Raw genomic sequence first — 22,677 nt, 5'->3', positions numbered from 1 at the left:
GGCTGGGCAGGGCAAAGGAAGCTCCAGGGAGATCCCGGCTGTGAGGAGAGCCGGGCACAGCCCCAGGGCTCAGCCAATGGTGCCCCCAGATCCCGGCTGCTGCTGCTGGGGGGGAAGGGCACCGAGCCCAGCCCTGTGCCAGGCTCTGCAGCCCTGGGTCCCGAGACTGTGCTGGGAGACTGTGCCAGCCTCGGGAGGGACCCTCTGCAGGGCTGTGCCAGCCTCGGGGGGACCCTCTGCAGGGCTGTGCCAGCCCCGGGGGGACCCTCTGCAGGGCTGTGCCAGCCCCGGGGGGACCCTCTGCAGGGCTGTGCCAGCCTCGGGAGGGACCCTCTGCAGGGCTGTGCCAGCCCCGGGGGGACCCTCTGCAGGGCCGTGCCAGCCCCGGGACGGACCCTCTGCAGGGCTGTGCCAGCCTCGGGAGGGACCCTCTGCAGGGCTGTGCCACCTCGGGACGGACCCTCTGCAGGGCCCCAAACCGCTGGGAAGGCGTTCCCACCGCTGGATGCAGGATCACAGAGTCCCGGAATGGTTTGGGCCGGGAGGGAGCACAAAGCTCACCTTGTTCCGCTGTCCCAGGCTGCTCCGAGCCCTGCCCAGCCTGGCCTGGGACATTTCAGGGACCCAGGGACAGCCACGGCTTCTCTCTGAGAGCTTCTCCCTAAACCCAGCCCTGAGCTCAGCTCTGAGGAACACCTGAACAAACCACAGGGAACCCCAAAAACACCATGAGGGGGTTGGAAAATCCAAGAGCGCAGCTCCCTCAGAGGAGGCGACAGCAACTGAGATTCTGAGCATGGGAAAGAGGAATGGGTGGGGAAGGGCTGGGGGTGAGCTGAGCCCTGGCTCTGCCCCCCTGCTGCCCGCCGAGCTCTGAGCTGCAGCTCTGAGGACACATCAGACACGGGGACACGTCAGTGAAATGACATCGGGGCCTGGGAAATGCAGGAACCGGCAGCTCCGAGGGGCTCTGACCTGTCCTGGCAAAGCTCCGCCTTCCAGCGCTCCGTGCCGGCTCCAGATGTGCTGTCCTGGCTCCAGATGTGCCGCCTGTGCCTCTCCTCGGTGCCAGCCCAGCTCCAGATGTGCTGTCCTAGCTCCAGATGTGCTGTCCTGGCTCCAGATGTGCTGTCCCGGCTCCAGATGTGCACACTGTGCGTGTCCTCGGTGCCAGCCCAGCCCCAGATGTGCTGTCCCAGCTCCAGATGTGCCACCTGTGCCTGTCCTCGGTGCCAGCCCAGCCCCAGATGTGCTGTCCCAGCTCCAGATGTGCACGCTGGCCGTGCAGCCCCAGCTGTGTGCCCCGGGCATTAAACACTCCCAGAACATCCCAAAGCTGAAATTCCCACTAAAACCCCCCCAGCCCTGCTCGGGGTGTGTGTAACAACAAACCCAGGCGTTCCTACAACCATACATTATATACATTACATATAAATATAAATATAAATATAAATATAAATATAAATATAAATATAAATATAAATATAAATATAAATATAAATATAAATATAAATATAAATATAAATATAAATATATATTACAGACATTACAGAACCACAGCACCCAGCGAGGCTTCACCCCGTGGCGCCGGCAGCCTCCTGCTCTCATTTCCACCAAAAAAAACCCCAGTGGATCAGTGAGAACGCGGAGCAGGCAGGGCTGGCTGGCGGAGCGAGGCTCTGCCTTTCCCCGGGGGGGTGAATTCTGCTCCTCGACATTTCCTCCGGCGAGGCAGAGGCGGGAGCAGTGCGGGGTTTCCTGTGGTTGCAGTGTCGAAATGAGGTTAACACTGTTCTTGAGGTTTAACTCTTCAACCGACACCAGAGAGGAGAAGCCGCGGGTGCAGAGTTCGGGAGCAGCACTGGAGCATCCCTGGAGCCCGGAATTCTCTGCCTGGAGCATCCCTGGAGCCCGGAATTCTCTGCCTGGAGCATCCCTGGAGCCCGGAATTCCCTGCCTGGAGCATCCCTGGAGCCCGGAATTCTCTGCCCACATCCCTGGAGCCCGGAATTCTCTGCCTGGAGCATCCCTGGAGCCCGGAATTCTCTGCCCACATCCCCGGAGCCCGGAATTCTCTGCCTGGAGCATCCCTGGAGCTGGGGACAGAGAGGGGCTGACACTCAGTGCCCCATTCCTTCAGCACTTTCCTTCAGCACTCTGGCATCGCAGGGAATTGTTCTTCCCCTGACACTCCCGGGACTCTCCCACCCAAAAATCCGCAGGGCACGGGCTCAGCCCCACCGGGGTGACCCCAAACCCTGCCAGAGCTGCAATCTGCCCCTTCCCCCGAGGCTGCTGCTGGAAGGGCCGCTGGGTTTCCCCCGGACTGACTCAGCCCGGGAGCAGAGCTCGATGTAGGTCAGCCCCACTCTGCCCTGCCCGGCTCTGCTGCTGCAGCTCCCGGTGCCACATGCCCTGAGGAGTGCCGAGGTAAGGCTTTCCCTGCTTCCCCCAGCTCCCAGCCCCCTGAATTTAACCCCAAAATATCCCAGTTGCTGCTGCTCACCCGCTGCTCCTGCCTGTGCCTGCTCCCGGTGAGGATTCCACAAGGTTTGGGTTGGCTCCGTGGGGCAGCTCCCCCCTCCTTGGCTGAATTCTGAATTCACATTTCTTTAGCCCTGAGATGAACTCAAAGCCCAGCATCTCCAAATGCCCTCGTTCCTCTGCATTTGGAGTTTGCAAACGGCTCTAAATCGGAATAAAAACACAAATGTGATCCCCAGAGGAGGCAGAGCCTGCGGTCCCTGGGCACATTTTGAGTTTTCAGCTCTTCTATAGGACCCCAATTTTTATTTTTCACGTGCTCTGGCTTGCAGGAGGCAACTTGGGAACGCCAGGTTCTCTTTGTAGGTCAGGTAATGGGGAGGCACTCGAGGCTTGACTCACTCGTGGTGAATTCTTGATCAGCCCCAAAACCAAACCAGGTCAGCTCACCCTGCACCGAGGCACTCGTGCTGCTGGTGGCCTGGTTTGGGTTGAAAAGCAGCGTTTTGGAGCTTTTCCTGTGGATTCTGGCCTCCCTCCAGGGAAATTTGCCATTCCTGACAGCAGGTATTGCACAGGGAGGGGATGGGCTGGGCTGGGTGTTCAATGGGGGTGCCAGGGCTGGCTCAGATCTGCCCTGTGCCCACCCCCCAGCCCTGTGGGGATGCTGGAGCCCCCCCAGCCTCGGGGGGAGCTGAATTTCCTCACCAATCTGTGCCTTGGTGCCGTAAAACCCTTCCAGCCCCACGGTCTGAGCCCCACGAGGCTGCTGAGTCCAGGTTTGAATTGTGGGAATTCTTCCAGAGGGGCTCTGGGGAGAGAAAAAGGGGGCAGGAAAAATGTAAAGACCTGTGGGGTGCTGGCACGAGGGGTGATTCCTTGGGGACAGGTGGGAAAGCCTGCTCTGGGATTTTGGGGCTGGGAAGAGCCATTGCTCGGGGAGATTTTAGTGAAACAGGGATTTTCTATCCCATGAAACCATTCTGAGCTTCCCCAGGGATGGAGAGTGCAGGACAAGCCGCTCTGGCCACCCTTAAAGAGCTTTTTCTCACGTTTAGCTGGAAATTCCTGATTTCCAATGGGAGCTGCTGCCTCCAGTCCTGACCCTGGGCCAGAGGAGGATTTTGGCTCCCTCACCTTCACTCCCCCACACCAGACATCCATTCCCAAGGATTTACCCCCCTCTCCATCCTGAGCAGCTCCCTCAGCTTTTCCACCCTCCTCAGCTGCTCCTGATCCTCAGGTGGGCTCATTCCAGAGTGTCCCCCCCTCTGCTGTCCCTGTGGGATCCCCCTGACCCCCAAACCCACCCTCCCCACGGCAGGGCTGCTCACATTTCCCTGCCACCACCCCACCTTGCCTTGTCCCCTCCTGGCCGTGCTGGAGCTGCCTCCCAGGAGGATTTTTTCCATTTTTTCTCCCTCAGACTATGCCAGGTGTGGGCAGCAATCCAGGCCATGGCTGGGTCCAGCAAGGCTTTGGTGCTGCCTGTCCTGCTCTGCTGCCTCTGCCCAGGTGAGTGACAGCGACAGGGCCACCACAGGGCCACCACAGTGCCACCACAGTGCCACCACAGGGCCACCCGAGCCACGCCCTGCCCCTGCGATGGGACAGCTGCAGAGCTGTGGGGTGTGAGAGGAGCCTTGCAGGGAGAGGGGGTCCCATGTCCTGCAGCTCCTTCCCCCTCCTCTCCTTGGAGTGGGGCCATTTCCAGGCTCCCAGAGCCATTTCCAGGCTCTTGGAGCCATTTCCAGACTCCCAGATAAATTCCCAGGCTCACAGGACTATTTCCAGGCTCCCAGAGCCATTTCCAGGCTCCCAGATAAATTTCCAGACTCCCAAGACCATTTCCAGACTCCTGGTGCCATTTCCAAGCTCCCAGATAAATTTTCAGGCTCCCAGATAAATTTTCAGACTCCCAGATCATTTTCCAGGCTCCCAGGACCATTTTCAGACTCCAAGATAAATTTCCAAACTCTGGGAGCCATTCCAGACTCCCAAAGCCATTTCCAGGCTCCCAGGACCATTCCCAGACTCCCAAGACCATTTTCCAGGCTCCCGGGACCATTTCCAGACTCCTGGGACCATTTTCAGGCTCTCAGATAAATTTCCAGACTCCCAGAGCCATTTTCCAGACTCACAGATAAATTTCCTGACCCTCAGTGCCATTTCCAGGCTCCCAGGACCATTTCCAGACTCCCAGAGCATTTTCCAGACTCCCAGATAAATTTCCAGACTCTCAGGACCATTTCCAGACTCCCAGGACCATTTCCCAGACTCCCAGATAAATTTCCAGACTCCCAAAGCCATTTCCAGACTCCCAGATAAATTTCCAGACTCCCAGGACCCTTTCCCAGACTCCCAGGACCCTTTCCCAAACTCCCAGGACCCTTTCCCAAACTCCCAGATAAATTTCCATTTCCAGGCTCCTGCAGCCCCGGCGCTGAGCCCTGAGCTGTGCCGTGGCACAGCCCTGCCCTTTCCAGGAAGGCCAGATGGAGCCGATAGCGCCTGAGAGCCGGGGCTGCTGCTCAGCTCCATCTGATAGCGCAGGGCAGCGCCCCCGCCGCCCTAATCTTGGGGATCAGAGCTCTCGAGAGCGCAGGTTATTTCCCTGCAGCCGTTTGAACATTAGAGAAAAATCTAAAATCGGTGGGACGGGATGAGTCAGCGGGGCCGGGGCGATGCTGCAGGTGGGGGGTTCAGCCCAGCCCCAAATTTGGGCTGGGAGAGACCTGAGAGCTCGCCCAGCCCTGGGCAGGGACACTTTCCACTGTCCCAGGCTGCTCCAAACCCTGTCCAGCCTGGCTTTGGACCATGGAAAAATGATTTCTGCCCAGCATCACCCGTGACCCTGCGTTTATCCACACCCCGTGGGGTTCGAGGTGAGCAGGGCGGGGTGTGACCCCCTCGCTGCTGCACCCCAAAGGGCAAAGCATCTCCCTGCAGCCCCCCGGCCCCCCCCTGCCCCGCTGGAACACCCCGGAGCCCTCCCGCTTTGGCACAGGCGCTGCGAGCATCGAGTGCAAGGGGCGCGTGTGGATCGAGCCCGCGGCCGTGGTTCGGATGGGTTCCGACATCTCCATCGGCTGCCAGGCCACGCTGAGCTGCCCTTCGGCCCAGCTCCTCATCCTCCTCAACTACAGCCGGGCTGAGGGCACCGAGCAGCCCCTGCCCGGCAGCGCCGTGGCGCCTCCTCCTGCGCGATTTTCGGATGCCCTTGGCCACCGTGAGCTGCTTCTCCCGCTGCTCCGGCAGCCTGAGCCACAGCCTGGTGTGCGGCTCCGAGCTCCGGGCGGGCTGTGAGTACCCCCTGCGATCACCCCCGAGCATTCCGGGTCTGCTCCTGCCGTGCCCTGAGCCGGCCTCGCCCCCGCAGACCCCCCGGACCCCCCCGGGAACCTGAGCTGCGCCATCGCCGAGGGCTCGGAGCGCCTGGAGTGCGCCTGGGACACGGGACGGGACACGCAGCTGCCCACCCGGCACAGCCTGCACCTGCGCAGGTGAGCGTGGGACCCTGGGGATGGGGTGGCACCCCCGGGTGGCATTCCCGGGTGGCATTCCCGGGTGGCATTGCCGGGTGGCAGCTCCCGGTGACATTCCCGGTGACAGCCCCGGGTGACATTCCCGGGTGGCATTCCCGGGTGACAGCCCCGGGTGACAGCCCCCGGTGACAGCCCCGGGTGGCATTACCGGGTGGCAGCTCCCGGTGACATTCCCGGGTGGCATTCCCGGGTGACATTCCCGGGTGGCAGCTCCCGGGTGGCATTCCCGGGTGACAGACCCGGGTGACATTCCCGGGTGGCATTCCCGGGTGACAGCCCCGGGTGACAGCCCCCGGTGACAGCCCCCGGTGACAGCCCCGGGTGGCATTCCCGGGTGGCATTCCCGGGTGACAGCCCCGGGTGACAGCCCCCGGTGACAGCCCCAGTCACATTCCCGGGTGGCAGCTCCGGGGGGTAGCCCCGGTGACAGCTCCGGGTGGCATTCCCGGGTATCATTCCCGGTGACATTCCCGGTGACAGCCCCCGGTGACATTCCCAGTGACAGCCCCAGGTGACAGCCCCAGTGACAGCAGAGCTGCCGTGCCCCAGTTCCACTTCCTGCAGCTCACGTTTTGTCACCTGGGCCCTGCAGGGTGCAGCCCCGGCTGTCACGCTCAGCGTGCCCTGCCCCAGCCGAGTAGCAGCTCCAGGGGAAAGAGGGGGTGAAGCTAACGCTGCCCAAATCCCAAAACCAAAAGTGCAGCTTGAAGCTGAAGCAGAGGTGCTGGCTGCTGCATGGTGTGCCACAGTGCCACCCTGGGATGCTCCCTTGTCACCAAGGTCCCCATGGCACCACCTGGCATGTTCACACCCATCCCAGGATATTCCCTGCCACTGAAATCCCCACGGCACCACCTGGCAGCCTTTCAGACACCCTGACTCAATTTTAAAGACATCAAATCCCATCACATGGAATCCCATTTTTCTGCTGAAATTTGCTTGGGGTCAGGCTGTGCAGCCAGAAGGGAAGGAAGGAGTTCCCAAATGGGCAGCAGCAGGGCAGGGAAGGGAATGACTTCCCCGTTTGCTTCAGGGGTGACAAGCTCTGGGTTTGGGGGTGACCACGCCCTGCTCAGGAGCTGTGACACCTCAGGTGTGTGGTGCTGGGATGGGCACTGGGACAGAGCTGCCTTCTGCTTCCAGGGTGGTGGCACAGGATGAGGAGGATGAGGAAGAAAAGAGCTTCCCTGCAGGCTCACCTGTGCTGCTGAGAGAGCTGCACAACGAGAGCCACTACTCGGTGTGGGTGCAGGCCAACAACACGCTGGGCACCGCCCGCTCGGCCCCACAGCTCCTCAGCCTGCAGGAGATCGGTACGTCCTGTGTCTGTGTGTCCATCCACCCTCATCCCTCATCCATCATCGCTCATCCATCATCCATCCATCATCCATCCTTCATCCATCATCCATCCATTCATCCATCATCCATCCATCCATCATCCATCATCCATCCATCCATCCATCATCCATCCATCATCCATCCATCCATCATCCATCATCCATCCATCATCCATCATCCATCCATCATCCATCCATCATCCATCATCCATCATCCATCCATCCATTCATCATCCATCCATCCATCCATCATCCATCCATCATCCATCCATCATCCATCATCCATCCATCATCCATCATCCATCCGTCCATCCATCGTCCATCATCCATCCATCATCCATCCATCCATCCATCATCCATCCATCATCCCATCATCCATCCATCCATCCATCATCCATCCATCATCCATCCATCCATCCATCCATCCATCATCCATCATCCATCCATCCATCCATCCATCATCCATCCATCCATCCATCCATCATCCATCCATCATCCATCCGTCCATCCATCGTCCATCATCCATCATCCATCCATCATCCATCCATCATCCATCATCCATCCATCATCCATCCATCCATCATCCATCCATCCATCCATCCATCATCCATCCATCCATCATCCATCATCCATCCATCCATCCATCCATCCATCCATCCATCATCCATCATCCATCATCCATCCATCATCCATCCACCATCCATCATCCATCATCCATCCATCATCCATCCATCATCCATCCATCCATCATCCATCATCCATCCATCATCCATCCATCCATCCATCATCCATCCATCCATCCATCATCCATCATCCATCCATCCATCCATCCATCATCCATCCATCCATCCATCATCCATCCATCATCCATCATCCATTATCCATCCATCATCCATCCATCCATCCATCCATCCATCCATCCATCATCCATCCATCATCCATCATCCATCCATCATCCATCCATCCATCATCCATCATCCATCATCCATCCATCCATTCATCATCCATCCATCCATCCATCATCCATCCATCATCCATCCATCATCCATCATCATCCATCATCCATTCATCATCCATCCATCCATCCATCATCATCCATCCATCATCCATCCATCATCCATCCATCCATCCATCCATCATCCATCCATCCATCCATCATCCATCCATCATCCATCCATCCATCCATCCATCATCCATCCATCCATCCATCATCCATCCATCATCCATCCATCCATCCATCCATCATCCATCCATCCATCCATCATCCATCCATCCATCATCCATCCATCATCCATCTATCCATCCATCCATCATCCATCATCCATCCATCCATCCATCATCCATCATCCATCCATCATCCATCCATCATCCATCCATCCATCATCCATCCATCATCCATCATCCATCATCATCCATCATCCATCCATCCATCCATCATCCATCCATCATCATCCATCCATCATCCATCATCCATCATCCATCCATCCATCATCCATCATCCATCCCATCCCATCATCCATCCATCATCCATCCATCATCCATCATCCATCCATCCATCCATCCATCCATCATCCATCATCCATCCATCCATCATCCATCCATCCATCCATCATCCATCATCCATCCATCCATCATCCATCCATCATCCATCCATCCATCCATCATCATCCATCCATCCATCCATCCATCATCATCCATCCATCCATCATCATCCCATCCATCATCATCCATCCATCCATCCATCATCCATCCATCATCCATCATCCATCATCCATCCATCATCCATCCATCCATCCATCATCCATCCATCATCCATCCATCCATCATCCATCATCCATCATCCATCCATCCATCATCCATCATCCATCATCCATCATCCATCCATCGTCCATCATCCATCCATCATCCATCCATCATCCATCATCCATCCATCATCCATCATCCATCCATCCATCATCATCCATCCATCATCCATCCATCCATCCATCCATCCATCATCCATCCATCCATCATCCATCCATCATCCATCCATCCATCCATCCATCCATCATCCATCCATCCATCCATCCATCATCCATCCATCATCCATCCGTCCATCCATCGTCCATCATCCATCATCCATCCATCATCCATCCATCATCCATCCATCCATCATCCATCCATCCATCCATCCATCATCCATCCATCCATCATCCATCATCCATCCATCCATCCATCCATCCATCCATCCATCATCCATCATCCATCATCCATCCATCATCCATCCACCATCCATCATCCATCATCCATCCATCATCCATCCATCATCCATCCATCCATCCATCCATCATCCATCCATCCATCATCCATCCATCACATCATCCATTATCCATCCATCATCATCCATCCATCCATCCATCCATCATCCATCATCCATCATCCATCCATCATCCATCCATCCATCATCCATCATCCATCCATCATCCATCCATCATCCATCCATCCATCATCCATCATCCATCCATCATCCATCCATCCATCCATCCATCCATCATCCATCATCCATCCATCCATCCATCCATCCATCCATCCATCCATCATCATCCATCCATCATCCATCCATCCATCATCCATCCATCCATCATCCATCATCCATCCATCATCCATCCATCATCCATCCATCCATCCATCCATCATCCATCCATCATCCATCCATCCATCCATCATCCATCCATCCATCCATCCATCATCATCCATCCATCCATCATCCATCCCTCATCTCTCCATCTCTCTCTGCCCACACCGTGCTGGGGCTGTGCCTGCCCCCTGCCCTGCCCTGCAGTGTCACTCTGGGGACACCCCTGGGCACAGGGACAGCCCCACCCCTCCCTGTCTGTCCCCACAGTTGTCCCCGCCCTGCCCGTGGCCATCGGCGCTGACACCTCGGAGTCGTCCCCCCCATCACCACCACGCGCTGGAGGAGCCGGAGCCGGCTGCAGAACGTGCAGTGCCAGGAGAGGCACAGAGCCACGGACACCCAGCGTGGCACGTGAGACCCCCAGGACCCCCAGACCTCCCCACATGTCCCTGCTGAAGGGACACGAGTCCTGCTCCTGCTGGAGCCCCCCGTGGGCAATGGGAATGTTTGGGCTCATCCAAAACTCCGGTGCTGCTGGGAATGGCACCCCTGGCAGGTCCCACTCGGGGGAAAGGAGAGGTGACACCATCTGAGAGAGCAGCTGGCCTCGTGGGCAGGGTTAGCCCTGCTTCTAAAAGACCAAATTCCAAATATTCCAAATATTTCCAAAGGCTCTGTAAGGACAAAGCACAAAATCCTCTGGGATTCTCAGTGCACATCCCACACAAAACCACACCGGGACAGCTCCGGCTGAGCCCTTTGGGGACATCCCTGACTGCTGGCAGGTCCCAGCTGTGCCCTTTGGGGACATCCCTGAGTGCTGCCAGGGTCCCAGCTGTGCCCTTTGGGGACATCCTGAGCTCTGGCTGTGTCCCATCTGTGACCTTTGGGGACATCCCTGAGTGCTGCCAGATCCCAGCTGTGTCCTTTGGGGACATCCCTGAGCGCTGACTGTGTCCCAGCTGTGCCCTTTGGGGACATCCTGAGTGCTGGCTGTGTCCCAGCTGAGCCCTTTGGGGACATCCCTGAGTGCTGGCTGTGTCCCCACTGAGCCCTTTGGGGACATCCCTGAGTGCTGCCAGGTCCCATCTGTGACCTTTGGGGACATCCCTGAGCGCTGCCGGGTCCCAGCTGAGCCCTTTGGGGACATCCTGAATGCTGGCTTTGTCCCCGCTGTGCCCTTTGGGGACATCCCTGAGTGCTGGCTGTGTCCCAGCTGAGCCCTTTGGGGACATCCCTGAGTGCTGCCAGGTCCCATCTGTGACCTTTGGGGACATCCCTGAGCGCTGCGGGTCCCAGCTGAGCCCTTTGGGGACATCCTGAATGCTGGCTTTGTCCCCGCTGTGCCCTTTGGGGACATCCCTGAGTGCTGGCTGTGTCCCAGCTGAGCCCTTTGGGGACATCCCTGAGTGCTGGCTGTGTCCCCACTGAGCCCTTTGGGGACATCCCTGAGTGCTGGCTGTGTCCCAGTTGTGCCCTTTGGGGACATCCTGGGTGCTGGCTGTGTCCCCGCTGTGCCCTTTGGGGACATCCCTGAGCGCTGCCAGGGTCCGGCTGTGTCCTTTGGGGACATCCCTGAGCGCTGGCTGTGTCCCAGCTGTGCCCTTTGGGGACATCCCTGAGTGCTGGCTGTGTCCTTTGGGGACATCCCTGAGTGCTGGCTGTGTCCTTTGGGGACATCCCTGAGCGCTGGCTGTGTCCCAGCTGTGCCCCTTGGGGACATCCCCGAGTGCTGGCTGTGTCCCCGCTGCCACAGGAGCCCCAAAACCCCCTCGGTGACAGAACCCAGCGCTGTGCCCCGCGGGGTGGCACTGGAGGGGACAATGTCACCCCTGTCCCGTGCCAGGAGGTGGCAGTGGGGACCCGCCGGGTGCCGCTCCCCCAGCCCCGCTGTCCCTGCAGGTGGAGCCGTGCGACACCGCGACACAGGACGGTCCCCGCTGGCAGCACGAGCTGCAGAGCGACACCGAGTTCGTGTTCCAGGTGCGGTGCCGGCTCGGCAGCGCCCGCAGCCCCTGGAGCGCCTGGAGCCCCCCCCTCACCTACAGCACCCCCGAGGCAGGTGGGGACACCGCGTGTGGCGTTTGTCGCACAGCTGCTCTGGGGAGGTGGCGCTTGGGGACACGGTGGCCTTGACAGATCTGGGCTCGATGTTCTCAGAGGGTTTTTCCAACTGATCTTTAGTGGCTTTCTTGCTCCTCTGGGTGGAAAAATCGCGACAAGTCGCTGTCACCCCGAGCCAGCTCCCCCCATCCGTGCCAGCCGTTAGCTCGGGATGTGCCCTCAGCCCTCCCGGGATGCGGGGACAGCGCTGCCCTCCCGTCCCGGCGGTTCCGGGGGTGCTCCCCCCAAAAAAGCAGCGCCCCCGGTTCTGTCCGTCCGCGCCCTTTCCTCTCCCGGCCGCGGAGCCCCGGCGGGAGGGGCTGCCCGGAGGGGAGGGAGGGGGGGACCCGGGGTGTCCTCGGGTGTCTCACGGTGTCCCTGGGGTGTCCCTGGGGTGTCTCACGGTGTCCCTGGGTGTCCTCGAGTGTCTCACGGTGTCCCTGGGGTGCCCTCGGGTGTCTCACGGTGTCCCCGCTGTGTCCCCCGCGGTGTCCCCCCGGTGTCCCCACTGTGTCCCTGGGGTACCCTCGGGTGTCCCCGCGGTGTCGCCGGAATGCCCCCCGGTGTCTCACGGTGTCCCTGGGGTGTCTCACGATGTCCCTTGGGTGCTCCTCGGTGTCCCCTCGGTGTCCCCTCGGTGTCCCCTGGTGTCTCACGGTGTCCCTGAGGTTCCCCCCGCTGTCCCCGCGGTGTCTCACGGTGTCCCCTCGGATGTCCCTTGGGTGCCCCCGGTGTCTCACGGTGTCCCTGGGGTGTCCCTCGGTGTCCCCGCGGTGTCTCACGGTGTCCCTGGTGTCCCCGGTGTCCCCTCGGGTGTCCCTGGGATTCCCCCCGGTGTCCCCGCGGTGTCTCACCGTGTCCCTGGTGTCCCCCGGTGTCCCCTCGGGTGTCCCTGGGATTCCCCCCGCTGTCCCCTTAGTGTCCCTGGGCTGCCCCCCGGTGTCCCCGCTGTGTCCCTGGGATTCCCCCCGCTGTCCCCGCGGTGTCTCACCGTGTCCCCTTTGTGTCCCTGGGATGCCCCCCGCTGTCCCCGCGGTGTCTCACCGTGTCCCCTCCTGTCGCAGCCCCCGCCGCCGCTCCCGCCGTGTGGCGGCGCCTGGGCCGGCTCCTGCCCGACGGCAGCCGCGAGGTGACGATCTTGATCAAGGTGAGGAGATTTTGGGGCTCTGCCGCTCCTCCCCGAGCAGCCGGAGGCGCCGCCCTCCCTGAGGAGCCCTTCGGCCACAGCGTGGCAGGAAAACTCCATCCCTTGAGAACGTGTCACCAACCCAGGGGACAGCTGTCCCGCCTGGGTGTGGCGGTTCCAGACCCCACAAACCCGTGCCCATCTCGCCCTGGCAGCCGCTGGCAGCCCGGGATGCCCGCGGGAGGATCCTGGGCTATGCCGTGAGCCCCGAGAGCTCCGGGGGAGCGGAGCCGCTGTGCCTCACCTCGGGCACCGAGTGCACGGTGCTGGTGCCGCCGGGAGCCCGCAGCCTCCTCGTCACCGCCCGCAACTCCAAAGGGACCTCCAGCCCTGCCAGCATCCCCCTGAGCCGGGCTGCGGCCGGGCGAGGTAGGATGGCAGGGACAGGGATCCCCGGGAAATGCTGGATTGGGAGAGGGAAAGGCTCTGGCACAGCCCTGCCCGCTCCGCAGGGAGCTCCAAGCCCTCCAGAGAGTCCCCTGGAGATGCTCCACAGCTGGATGGGTGTGGAATTGTGGAATTCTGGAGCGGGTTGTGTTGATAGAGACCTTAAAGCTCATTTCATACCGCTCCCACTGTCCCAGGCTGCTCCAAACCTCAATGCCCAGCCTGGCCTTGGGCACTACAGGGATCCAGCTCCTCTGGGAATTCCATCCCAGCCCCTTCCACCCTCCCAGGGAACAATCCCTGCCCAAAATCCCACCCAGCCCTGCCCTCTGGGAATCCATTCCCAGTGTCCTGTCCCTCCATCCTTGTCCCCAGTCCCTCTCCAGCTCTCCTGGATCCCTCCAGGCTCTGAATTCTCAGCCCTTCACCTCCTAAGACTGCAACAACAAATTTAAAAATGAGTTTGCCCTGCCCGTGTTGGCTGGCAAAGCAAAGGGTGCCAGGCTGCTGCTCTGCCCCCAGCACAGCTCCTGCAGCCTCTGCCAGCCCCCACCCCGAGCTGGGCCCTTGCAAACTGAAAAGAAGGTGGAAAAAAATCCTTTCTAAATCCTTTTAGGAGCACCTTACACTCCCTGTGCCCTGGGCTGTGGTTTTCCCCACAACCACGCTTTCCTAGCTCCGAAAAAAGTCTCTGAATGAGCAATGGGGGAGGAAAGTCCCACTCAAGCTGAGGACAAATACATGACTAAAAAGAAACTGCAGAGAAATAAGGTGGAAAATACTCTGTAAGCTCTGCTGTTTATCAGAATCGTGCATGTTTCTGGTAAGAAGTGACAGGTGAAGCATTTCAGGGACAAAACTGAGCTGATGCTGTGGGATTGGTGAGCACAGAGTTCTGCATCTGGCTGGGGATGGGCACAGCTGGCCAGGGCAGGGAACAGAGCTGGGAGAGGCTGGAGAATCCCTGAGGGATTGGGAAGGGGCTGGAGAATCCCTGAGGGAGCTGGGAAGGGGCTGGAGAATCCCTGAGGAGCTGGGAAGGGGCTGGAGAATCCCTGAGGGGGCTGGGAAGGGGCTGGAGAATCCCTGAGGGAGCTGGGAAGGGGCTGGAGAATCCCTGAGGGAGCTGGGGGGCTCAGCCTGGAGAAAAGGAGGCTCAGGGGGAATTTCTGGCTCTGCACAAGTCCCTGCCAGGAGGGGACACCGGGGGGATTTGGGATCTGGGAACAGGAACAGGGACAGGAGCAGAGGGAGCAGCTCAGGCTGGATAGAAGAGGTTCAGGGTGAATATAATGAAAATTTCCTAATGGAAAACTTTTCCAGCCCTGGCGCTCCCTGGTGGAGCCCCCATTCCTGGAGGGATTCAAAAGCCACAAGGATGTGGCACTTGGGGACAGTGGTGGCCTTGATCTTTAAGGTCATTTCCAACTTAAATAATTCTATTAAATACAAAAGTGCATAAAGATAGATTTATATATAGTGTGTTTATCTACAAACCCACCATATTCTATAATTTCCTGTTTCCCCTTCAGTTTTCAAACACCTCCAGGAAATCCACATCCCTCCTGGCCTTGGCTGTCCCTTCCCAGTCTCCAAGGAAGAGTTTGGGGTGACAGCCCCTTGTCCCCTTTCTCCACAGAATTCCCAGCACCAGAGGCCGTGGAGGTGAAGCCTGAGAACCAGAGCACGCTCCTGGTGCAGTGGAAACCCCCCCAGCACAGCCAGACCCCCTGCTCTGGTTCATTCTGGAGTGGATTTCCAGCTCCCAGCACGGCCAGGAGGAGGAGAAATTCTCCTGGGAAAAAGTCCCACGGCAGGAAACACACACCTACATCCAAGGTAGGACATGCCAGGAATCCCTTTTCTGCTTGGAACAGCTCTTCAGGATGTTATAAACCCAAAATAGACTGGGAACCCAAATTAGATTATGAACCCAAAATAGAATATAAATCCAAAATATGAACCCAAAATAGACTATGAACCCAAAATAGAATATAAATCCAAATATGAACCCAAAATAGACTATGAACCCAAAATAGAATATAAATCCAAAATAGACCATGAACTCAAATTAGATTATGAACCCAAAATAGAATATAAATCCAAAATATGAACCCAAAATAGATTATGAACCCAAAATAGAAATAAATCCAAAATATGAACCCAAAATAGATTATGAACCCAAAATAGAATATAAATCCAAAATAGACTATGAACTCAGATTATGAACTCAAAATAGAATATAAATCCAAAATATGAACCCAAAATAGACTATAAATCCAAATTAGACTATGAACCCAAAACAGACTATAAATCTAAGTTAGATTATGAACCCAAAATAGAATATAAATCCAAAATATGAACCCAAAATAGACTGTGAACCAAAATAGAATATAAATCCAAATATGAACCCAAATAGACTGTGAACCCAAAATAGATTATGAACCCAAAATAGGCTGTGAACCCAAATAGATTATGAACCCAAAATAGAATATAAATCCCAAATATGAACCCAAAATAGACTGTGAAGGCAGCTCCAGTGGAATTTGGGCCCCTGCCCCTTGTTTTTGGGGAGTGGGCTGTGAAGAACCCTTCGGGAAGAAGCAGGAGGAAGGAAGCAATTGGAGATTTGAGTCAGTGGGATTTGGTCCCTGGGTGAAAATCTCAGGGAAATGAGGGATGGGGAGGGAAATAAAACAAATTAAAAGGGCACCAGACCCATCCAGCTGCTTCCAGCACTCAGTCCCAAACCCCTGAGCCAGCCTGGAGCACCCAGGGCACACCAAACCCCCCTTTTGAGGGTGAATGTCGCGTTTTGCAGCCGAGGCAGCGGCCGGAGCCCCGGCCCGGGTGCGGCTGTTCGCGGTGTACCCCGATGGCATCAGCGAGCCCAGCTCCAGCCCAGGTGAGCCTGCCCAGGAAAAGCTGCTGCTCCTGCCCACAGCCTCAGCTTCGGGCCATTCCGTGGGTTTAGGGACGGGATGAGCCGAGCAGGATGGGAAAATAGAGAGTTTAATTGGTGTATTTGTGTAAAACCATCTCTAGCTGCAAAACACCCAAGCACTGAATTAATTTTCCTCTATCAGAGTTTTGTCCCTTTCTGTGGCAGAACAGCGAGGTTGCAAATGTAGAATGGGCAAAAATGTTACAGACAACCAAAATACAGCAAAGAGCAGCTGGAGTGGGTGAGGAAGGGGGATCTGCAGCTGGAGCAGGCAGCTCCAGGGCTGGAAATGGTTTTAGGGAAAATGAGGCAGCCTGCAAAGGAACATCACCCTCATCATCCTCTCCATCACTGGGGTGGCTTTGGGTGGCCCAAGGGCTTGAGCCAAGCCAGGACATCAGAGCAGGGTCTGAGCCCTGGGCTGAGAGCAGGGCTGGGATTGAATGGAGCAGGGCAGGGGGGGTGGAGGGGCCAGGTGGGGCTGGGCAGGGCCAGTAAGGGATGGCAGAGCCAGGGACACCTGAGGGGACACCTGAGGGGACACCTGAGCGTGTCCTCAGCTCTGATCCCACCCCTGATGGGTTCCCTGGGCTGCTCAGGGACTTGTGAGCTGCAGAGGGGAAATTCTCCCAGGAAATGGGAGCTGACATTCCTGGCTGTGCCTTTGTTAGCTCCAGGTGCTGTCCCCGGGGCAGGGACACCAAATGTGGCACCAGATGTTTGTCAGGGTCATGGGATCCCCGGGAATTACTGGACTTGGCCAGGATCAAAGAGGATAAAGGATCCTCAGGAATTGCTTGGCCAGGACCAAAGAGGACAAGGGATCCTCAGGAATTGCTTGGCCAGGATCAAAGAGGACAAGAGATCCTCAGGAATTGCTTGGCCAGGATCAAAGAGGACAAGGGATCCCAGGAATGGCTTGGCCACGATCAAAGAGGACAAGGGATCCCAGGAATTGCTTGGCCAGGCTCAAAGAGGACAAGAGAACCCCAGGAATTGCTTGGCCAGGATCAAAGAGGACAGGGGATCCTCAGGAATTGCTTGGCCAGGATCAAAGCTGGCTGATTATTTCAGCAGAAAGATGTTTCTTTGATCTTCAGCTGCAGATCTTGCCTCACTGCACAGAAATACAGTAGTTTCACGAATACAAGCCGCACGGATTATAAGCCGCACCCCCGGTGCCTCGACAATGTTGCTGTCTTTGTCAATAGATAAGCCGCACCCCGAATATTAGCCGCACTTTCGTTCGTCGCGAGAATCCGTGCGCAGCTTTCACAAATTGGCCAATTAGTAAGAGGATCGCGGCATAGCGGGCTTTACTGGCTCGGGGCGGGGCCAGGCAGGCTCGGCCCGCTCATGGTTGCCGACGGGCCGGGTGGCCCAGCTCAGCGCCACGGCTCGGCGGGGCTGGCCGGGTGGTTGCGCCGCCGCCGCCGGGCTCGCTGGCCCCCCTCTCCCGTCAGCACCGCCCCGCTGCCGCGTTCGCTCGCCCGGCTGGCAGGGCTGCCGCCGCCGGGCTCGCCGTCCGCCCCGCTGCCGCTTGTCGCCCGCCCCGCGGCGCTTTCGCGGCTCGCGGCGGCGCTTTCGCGGCTCGCGGTTCGCGGCTCGCGGTTCGCGGCTCGCGGCGGCGCTTTCGCGGCGGCGCTTTCGCGGTTCGCGGCTCGCGGCGGCGCTTTCGCGAGCGGCGCTTTCGCTCGCCGGGCGGCGCTTTCGCGAGCGCCGCTTTCGCTCGCCCCGCCGGCAGGGCTGCCGCCGCCGCCACCACGCTCGCCGGCCGCCCCTCCCGTCTGCACCGCCGCCGCGTTTCCTCGCCCTGGCCGGCACTGCAGGCCCCCGCACCGCCGGGCTCCCCCACGCTGCTGGCCCCGATTCTGCTGGGCTTCCCCCGGCCAGGCAGCCCCACCCGCCGCCTTCCTGCTTCTGCCATGCTCCCCTGCACTGCTAGCCCCAGTTCTCCCGGGCTCCCCCGCCCTGCTGGCTCAGGCTCTGCCGCCCGCCCCCGACACTGCTGGCCCCGCCTCTGCCAGGCTTTCCCACCTCTGCCGGGGCCGGCCGGGCTCCAGCTTGGCTTGGGGCTGCCGCGGGCTCTCACTTCCGTGTTGGCAGCTTTTAGAATTTTGTTAATAGATTAGCCGCCCCGGAATATTAGCCGCACTTCCGGGTTTCCACCAAAATTTTGGTCAAATTGGTGCGGCTTGTATTCGTGAAATTACTGTAATCAGGAATTCATTCCCATGAGGATCAGGCACTTTGGGAAATCCCAGAAGGGTTTGAGAGGGATTCAGATCCCACCCATCCCACCCCAGTGTCCCTCCTGGCCTTGGGCACTGCCAGGGACCCACAGCTTCTCTGGAAAACCTGGAAAATGATGGAGCAAATCCTCGTTCTGGGGGCTGAGGGGAGGTGTTCTGTAATGATGTAAAGATATTCTGTGCAGGGCAGATGTTCTGTAATGGGGGCAGGGGTTGATCAACACCTCATTTAATTGGGAAATGGGACACTGTGGAGAGCCCAGCCAGAGCTGGAGTCACTCATTACTTCAGTGGGTTTAATTTTTCTCGTTACACCATCACTGAGTTTAATTTTTCTCCTTACACCATCACCGAGTTTAATTTTTCTCGTTACACTGTTATTTCTTTTTCTGAAGAGATCAAACCGAGGCAGGTTTGGCTTCACTCCTCTGAATGAATCAATGAATTTTCCCCCTCTCTGTTGCAGCCCCTCCTCAGGAGCAGCTCCTGGGCAGAGCCTTCAGCGAGATGTCCCAGGGTAAGGAGGGCAGCCCTGCCTTGCTAAGCCAGGCTTTGTCCCAGGTTTAACCCCAGCAGCGCCTGGCAGGGGGAACTGGGAGCTCCAGGGCACTTTGGGGAGGTCAGAGCCAACAAAAAAACCTCATGGACCCACAGAATGCCAGCTCTGGGTTTTGCTTTCTAAAACACAATGTTAAAATAGAAAGTGGAAGGTGCAAAAAGCAGGAAAATACAAAATTAACCTCTACAAGAGGCTGATTCCATCTCAATTTGGAGCACAGACTCGTGTCAGCATTTCCCAGCTTTTGCTTTGCTTTGGGGGATGGATCTCTGCTTTGCACATCCTCTGTAAAGGTCAGGCTCTGTCACAGCCCTTAAACCAAAACCAAAACCAACCCTGGGTGAGGAACTCACGTCAGCAATTCTGGCAGCTGGGGTAGGAAATGGTAGGGACTGAATCACCAGCCCAGGCATGACCTCCCCCTCTCACCCTCTGCAGATGACGACACCAGAGTTTTCTTGGGACTGAGCCTCAGCATGGTGGGATTGTCAATTCTTTTTGCAGTTGTGATGTTTAAAAAATCAGTCAGGAAAAGGTATTCCTTTCTCCTCCATACCTGTCCTTCCTTATTTCAAATTCATAATTTTTTACCCTGTTTCTTTTTGGTTTTTTGGGTTGTTTTTTTTTTTTTGGGGGGGGTTGGGGTTTTTTTGTTTGAGGGTTTTTTTCGGTTTTGGGGTTTTTTTTGGGTTTATTTTTTTGTTTGATTTTTTTTGTTGTTTTGCTTTTATTTGGGTTTTTTTTGTTTGTTTGTTTTTTGTGGATAGACAAAACATAAAATTTCTTCTGGGATTTCTAAACCCAACTACAGAGTCCTTTTCAGCTCAGCCTGAGGGCAATGTCACACATTTATCAGGTCATTGTATGAAAGGACTTTTTGGTGCTCTGTAATAAGACAGAGACCAACAAAATAAAAGTCAGATAAAGGTGAAATTGGTGAAATTAAAGAATGGGGAACCCAGAGTTTCCAAGCCCAGCTCAAACTCTGGGTGTCCTTCCTGAGTCCTTCCCACCCAGCCAGTTCCACCCTGCTGGAGGAATATCTGGGAATAAATTGGGTTCACACCCAGATTTTTTTTCCCTTTTGGTGAAGGGTGAAGGCCACCCTCGTGTCCCTGTTGCCAGAGTGGCTCTTGGAGGACTTTCCCCGCCTGGAGAACAGCGCCGTGGTGAAGTCACTGCAGGTGAGGGCAGAGTTCTCTCCTGGCTTTTCCCCTCAATCAAAGCTTGGCTTTACAGAATCACAGAATTATTCAGGGTGGAAAATCCCCCTGAGGTCATCGAGTCCAAACATCCCCAGCACTGCCCCTGTCCCCAAGTGCCACATGCACAGGGAGTTTCAATCCCTGCAGGGATGGGACGGAGAAATGTTCCCTAAAATCCAACCCAAACCTCCCCTGGTATGGCTTGAGACCATTTACTCTGGAAATATTCCTTCACTTGGGAGAAGGGAGCTCGCTCCTGAGCTGTCAGGAACACAGATGGGGAGAGGTTTAAATTCTGAGGCCCTGGGAGCTGCTCAGGAATCATTTCCCAGGGATTTGCAAGGTGTGTGAGCCTGGATTAGCTGAGATCTCCAACCCTGAATCCCACAAGCTCTATATTCCACAGCTTCCCTGGGCTGGGATCACCTCATCACATCCCATCCCATCCATCCCATCCCATCATCCCATCCCATCCCATCAATCCCATCCCATCCCATCTGTCCCATCCCATCCCATCAATCCCATCCCTTGATCCCATCCCATCCCATTGATCCCATCAATCCCATCCCATCCCATCCCATCCCATCCCATCCCATCCCATCCATCCCATCCCATCCCATCCCATCCCATCCCATCCATCCCCTGGGCCAGGCTGCTCCAAGCCCTGGTGGCTGCTGTCCCATTAACCAAATTTGCCATCCCTTTCCCCAGGACAAGGCTGATTTCCCCAGGAGCCGTTCCTGGCCCCCGGCGACCCCGCGGTCACCGAAATCGAGGAGGTGCCGGCTCAGGAGCAGCACCAGAGCCTGGACACCAAGGCCAGGGCCAGGACAGAGGTGGCAGAGCTGCCAAGGACCGTGGTGGCCCCCAGCAGCCTGGCCCTGGAGCAGCTCAGCCCCTACAAGCCCCAGCTCTGTGACAGGGACGCTCTGGGATACGTCGCCGCCGGATTTCCCCAGGCGCATCCACCCGCAGAAATCCCAGAACCAGAGGTGGGAATCTTCTGCCAGGACTACACCAGCCCTGTCCCCCAGCTGTGGGAGCAGCAGGGAGCAGGGACAGCCCAGAGAGTGTCTGCTGGAGAGGATCCACCTGGTCCTGAACAGCAGCCAGGCGTTCCCAGCGCAGGAATTCCGGAGCCCGGAGAAGCCCTGGGAGCCCAGCGATGTCCCCGAGCAGATGTTGGTCCCTCAGGAGCTGCTGTCCTGCCTGAGAGCCTCCAGCAGGGAGCCTGTGGATACAAACACAGAATGGGAGGGCTGTTCTGGCAGGAGCTGGGATTGGGGATGAACCCCTGGAGTGTCAGCAATTCCCTGGGATTGCCAATGGAAGAATCAGAGAGGAGCTCCGGGTTGGAATTTCGTCCTCTGCAAACTCCACTGCAGGTTCCTGTCCCTGCCTGGGAAGCTTGGGCCAGCCAATCCCAAATTTTAACTTCCCTCACACTGGCAGAAGGAAAAAAGCCCATAAAGGTTGGATTTCTGGAATGCCAGGCAGGAGAATCCTGCAGGGTGCAATATCTTCAATTACTGCTCAACACTGTCCTCCTGTTAAAGGTTTGGAGCATTGCATTCCCAAAAGTTTGGAGTATTTAATTCCCAGAAGTTTGGAGTATTTAATTCCCAGAACTTTGGAGTATTTAATTCCCAAATGTTCAGAGCATTTCATTCCCAAGAGTTTGGAGCATTTAATTCCTAAAAGTTTGGAGCCCTTCATTTTGAAAAGTTTGGAGCATTTAATTCCCAAGAGTTTGGAGTATTTAATTCCCAAATGTTTGGAGTATTTCATTCCCAGAAGTTTGGAGCAGTTCATTCCTCAAAGTCTGGAGCACTTCATTTCAAAAAGTTTGGAGCATTTCATTTTGAAATCTTTGGAGCATTTCATTCCCAAAAATGTGGAGCATTTAATTCCAAAACGTTTGGAGCATTTCATTCCCAAATCTTTGGAGCACTTCATTCCTAAAAGTTTGGAGCATTCCATTCCCAAAAGTTTGGAGCATTCATTCCTGGAGCCAATTGCGGCTAAAATGGATAAAAAAATCCCTCAGACATCCTGACA

At 56.7% G+C, this 22,677-nt stretch overlaps 1 protein-coding gene across 1 annotated transcript; it reads left to right on the top strand.

Annotated features, from left to right (window-relative positions):
* Nucleotides 1-3,740: 3,740 nt before the first annotated feature.
* Nucleotides 3,741-22,677, top strand: IL23R (interleukin 23 receptor; the record flags this gene model as incomplete). The annotated part of the gene is given in 19 exon segments (XM_042779570.1): nucleotides 3,741-4,003; nucleotides 5,137-5,369; nucleotides 5,492-5,673; nucleotides 5,675-5,786; nucleotides 5,864-5,987; nucleotides 7,173-7,342; nucleotides 10,251-10,304; nucleotides 10,307-10,390; nucleotides 11,773-12,045; nucleotides 13,151-13,233; nucleotides 13,428-13,641; nucleotides 15,299-15,388; nucleotides 15,391-15,498; nucleotides 16,481-16,564; nucleotides 19,322-19,372; nucleotides 19,853-19,949; nucleotides 20,508-20,598; nucleotides 21,345-21,683; nucleotides 21,685-22,677. Coding segments are annotated over 19 exon segments (2,877 nt in total), but the record flags the coding sequence as incomplete, so codon positions are not given.

This window comes from Catharus ustulatus, chromosome 9 (genome assembly GCF_009819885.2).
Source record: "Catharus ustulatus isolate bCatUst1 chromosome 9, bCatUst1.pri.v2, whole genome shotgun sequence".
Lineage (NCBI taxonomy): Eukaryota > Metazoa > Chordata > Aves > Passeriformes > Turdidae > Catharus > Catharus ustulatus.
The sequence above is the reverse complement of the archived record's forward strand: the minus strand, read 5'-3'. Positions and strand labels throughout refer to the sequence as shown.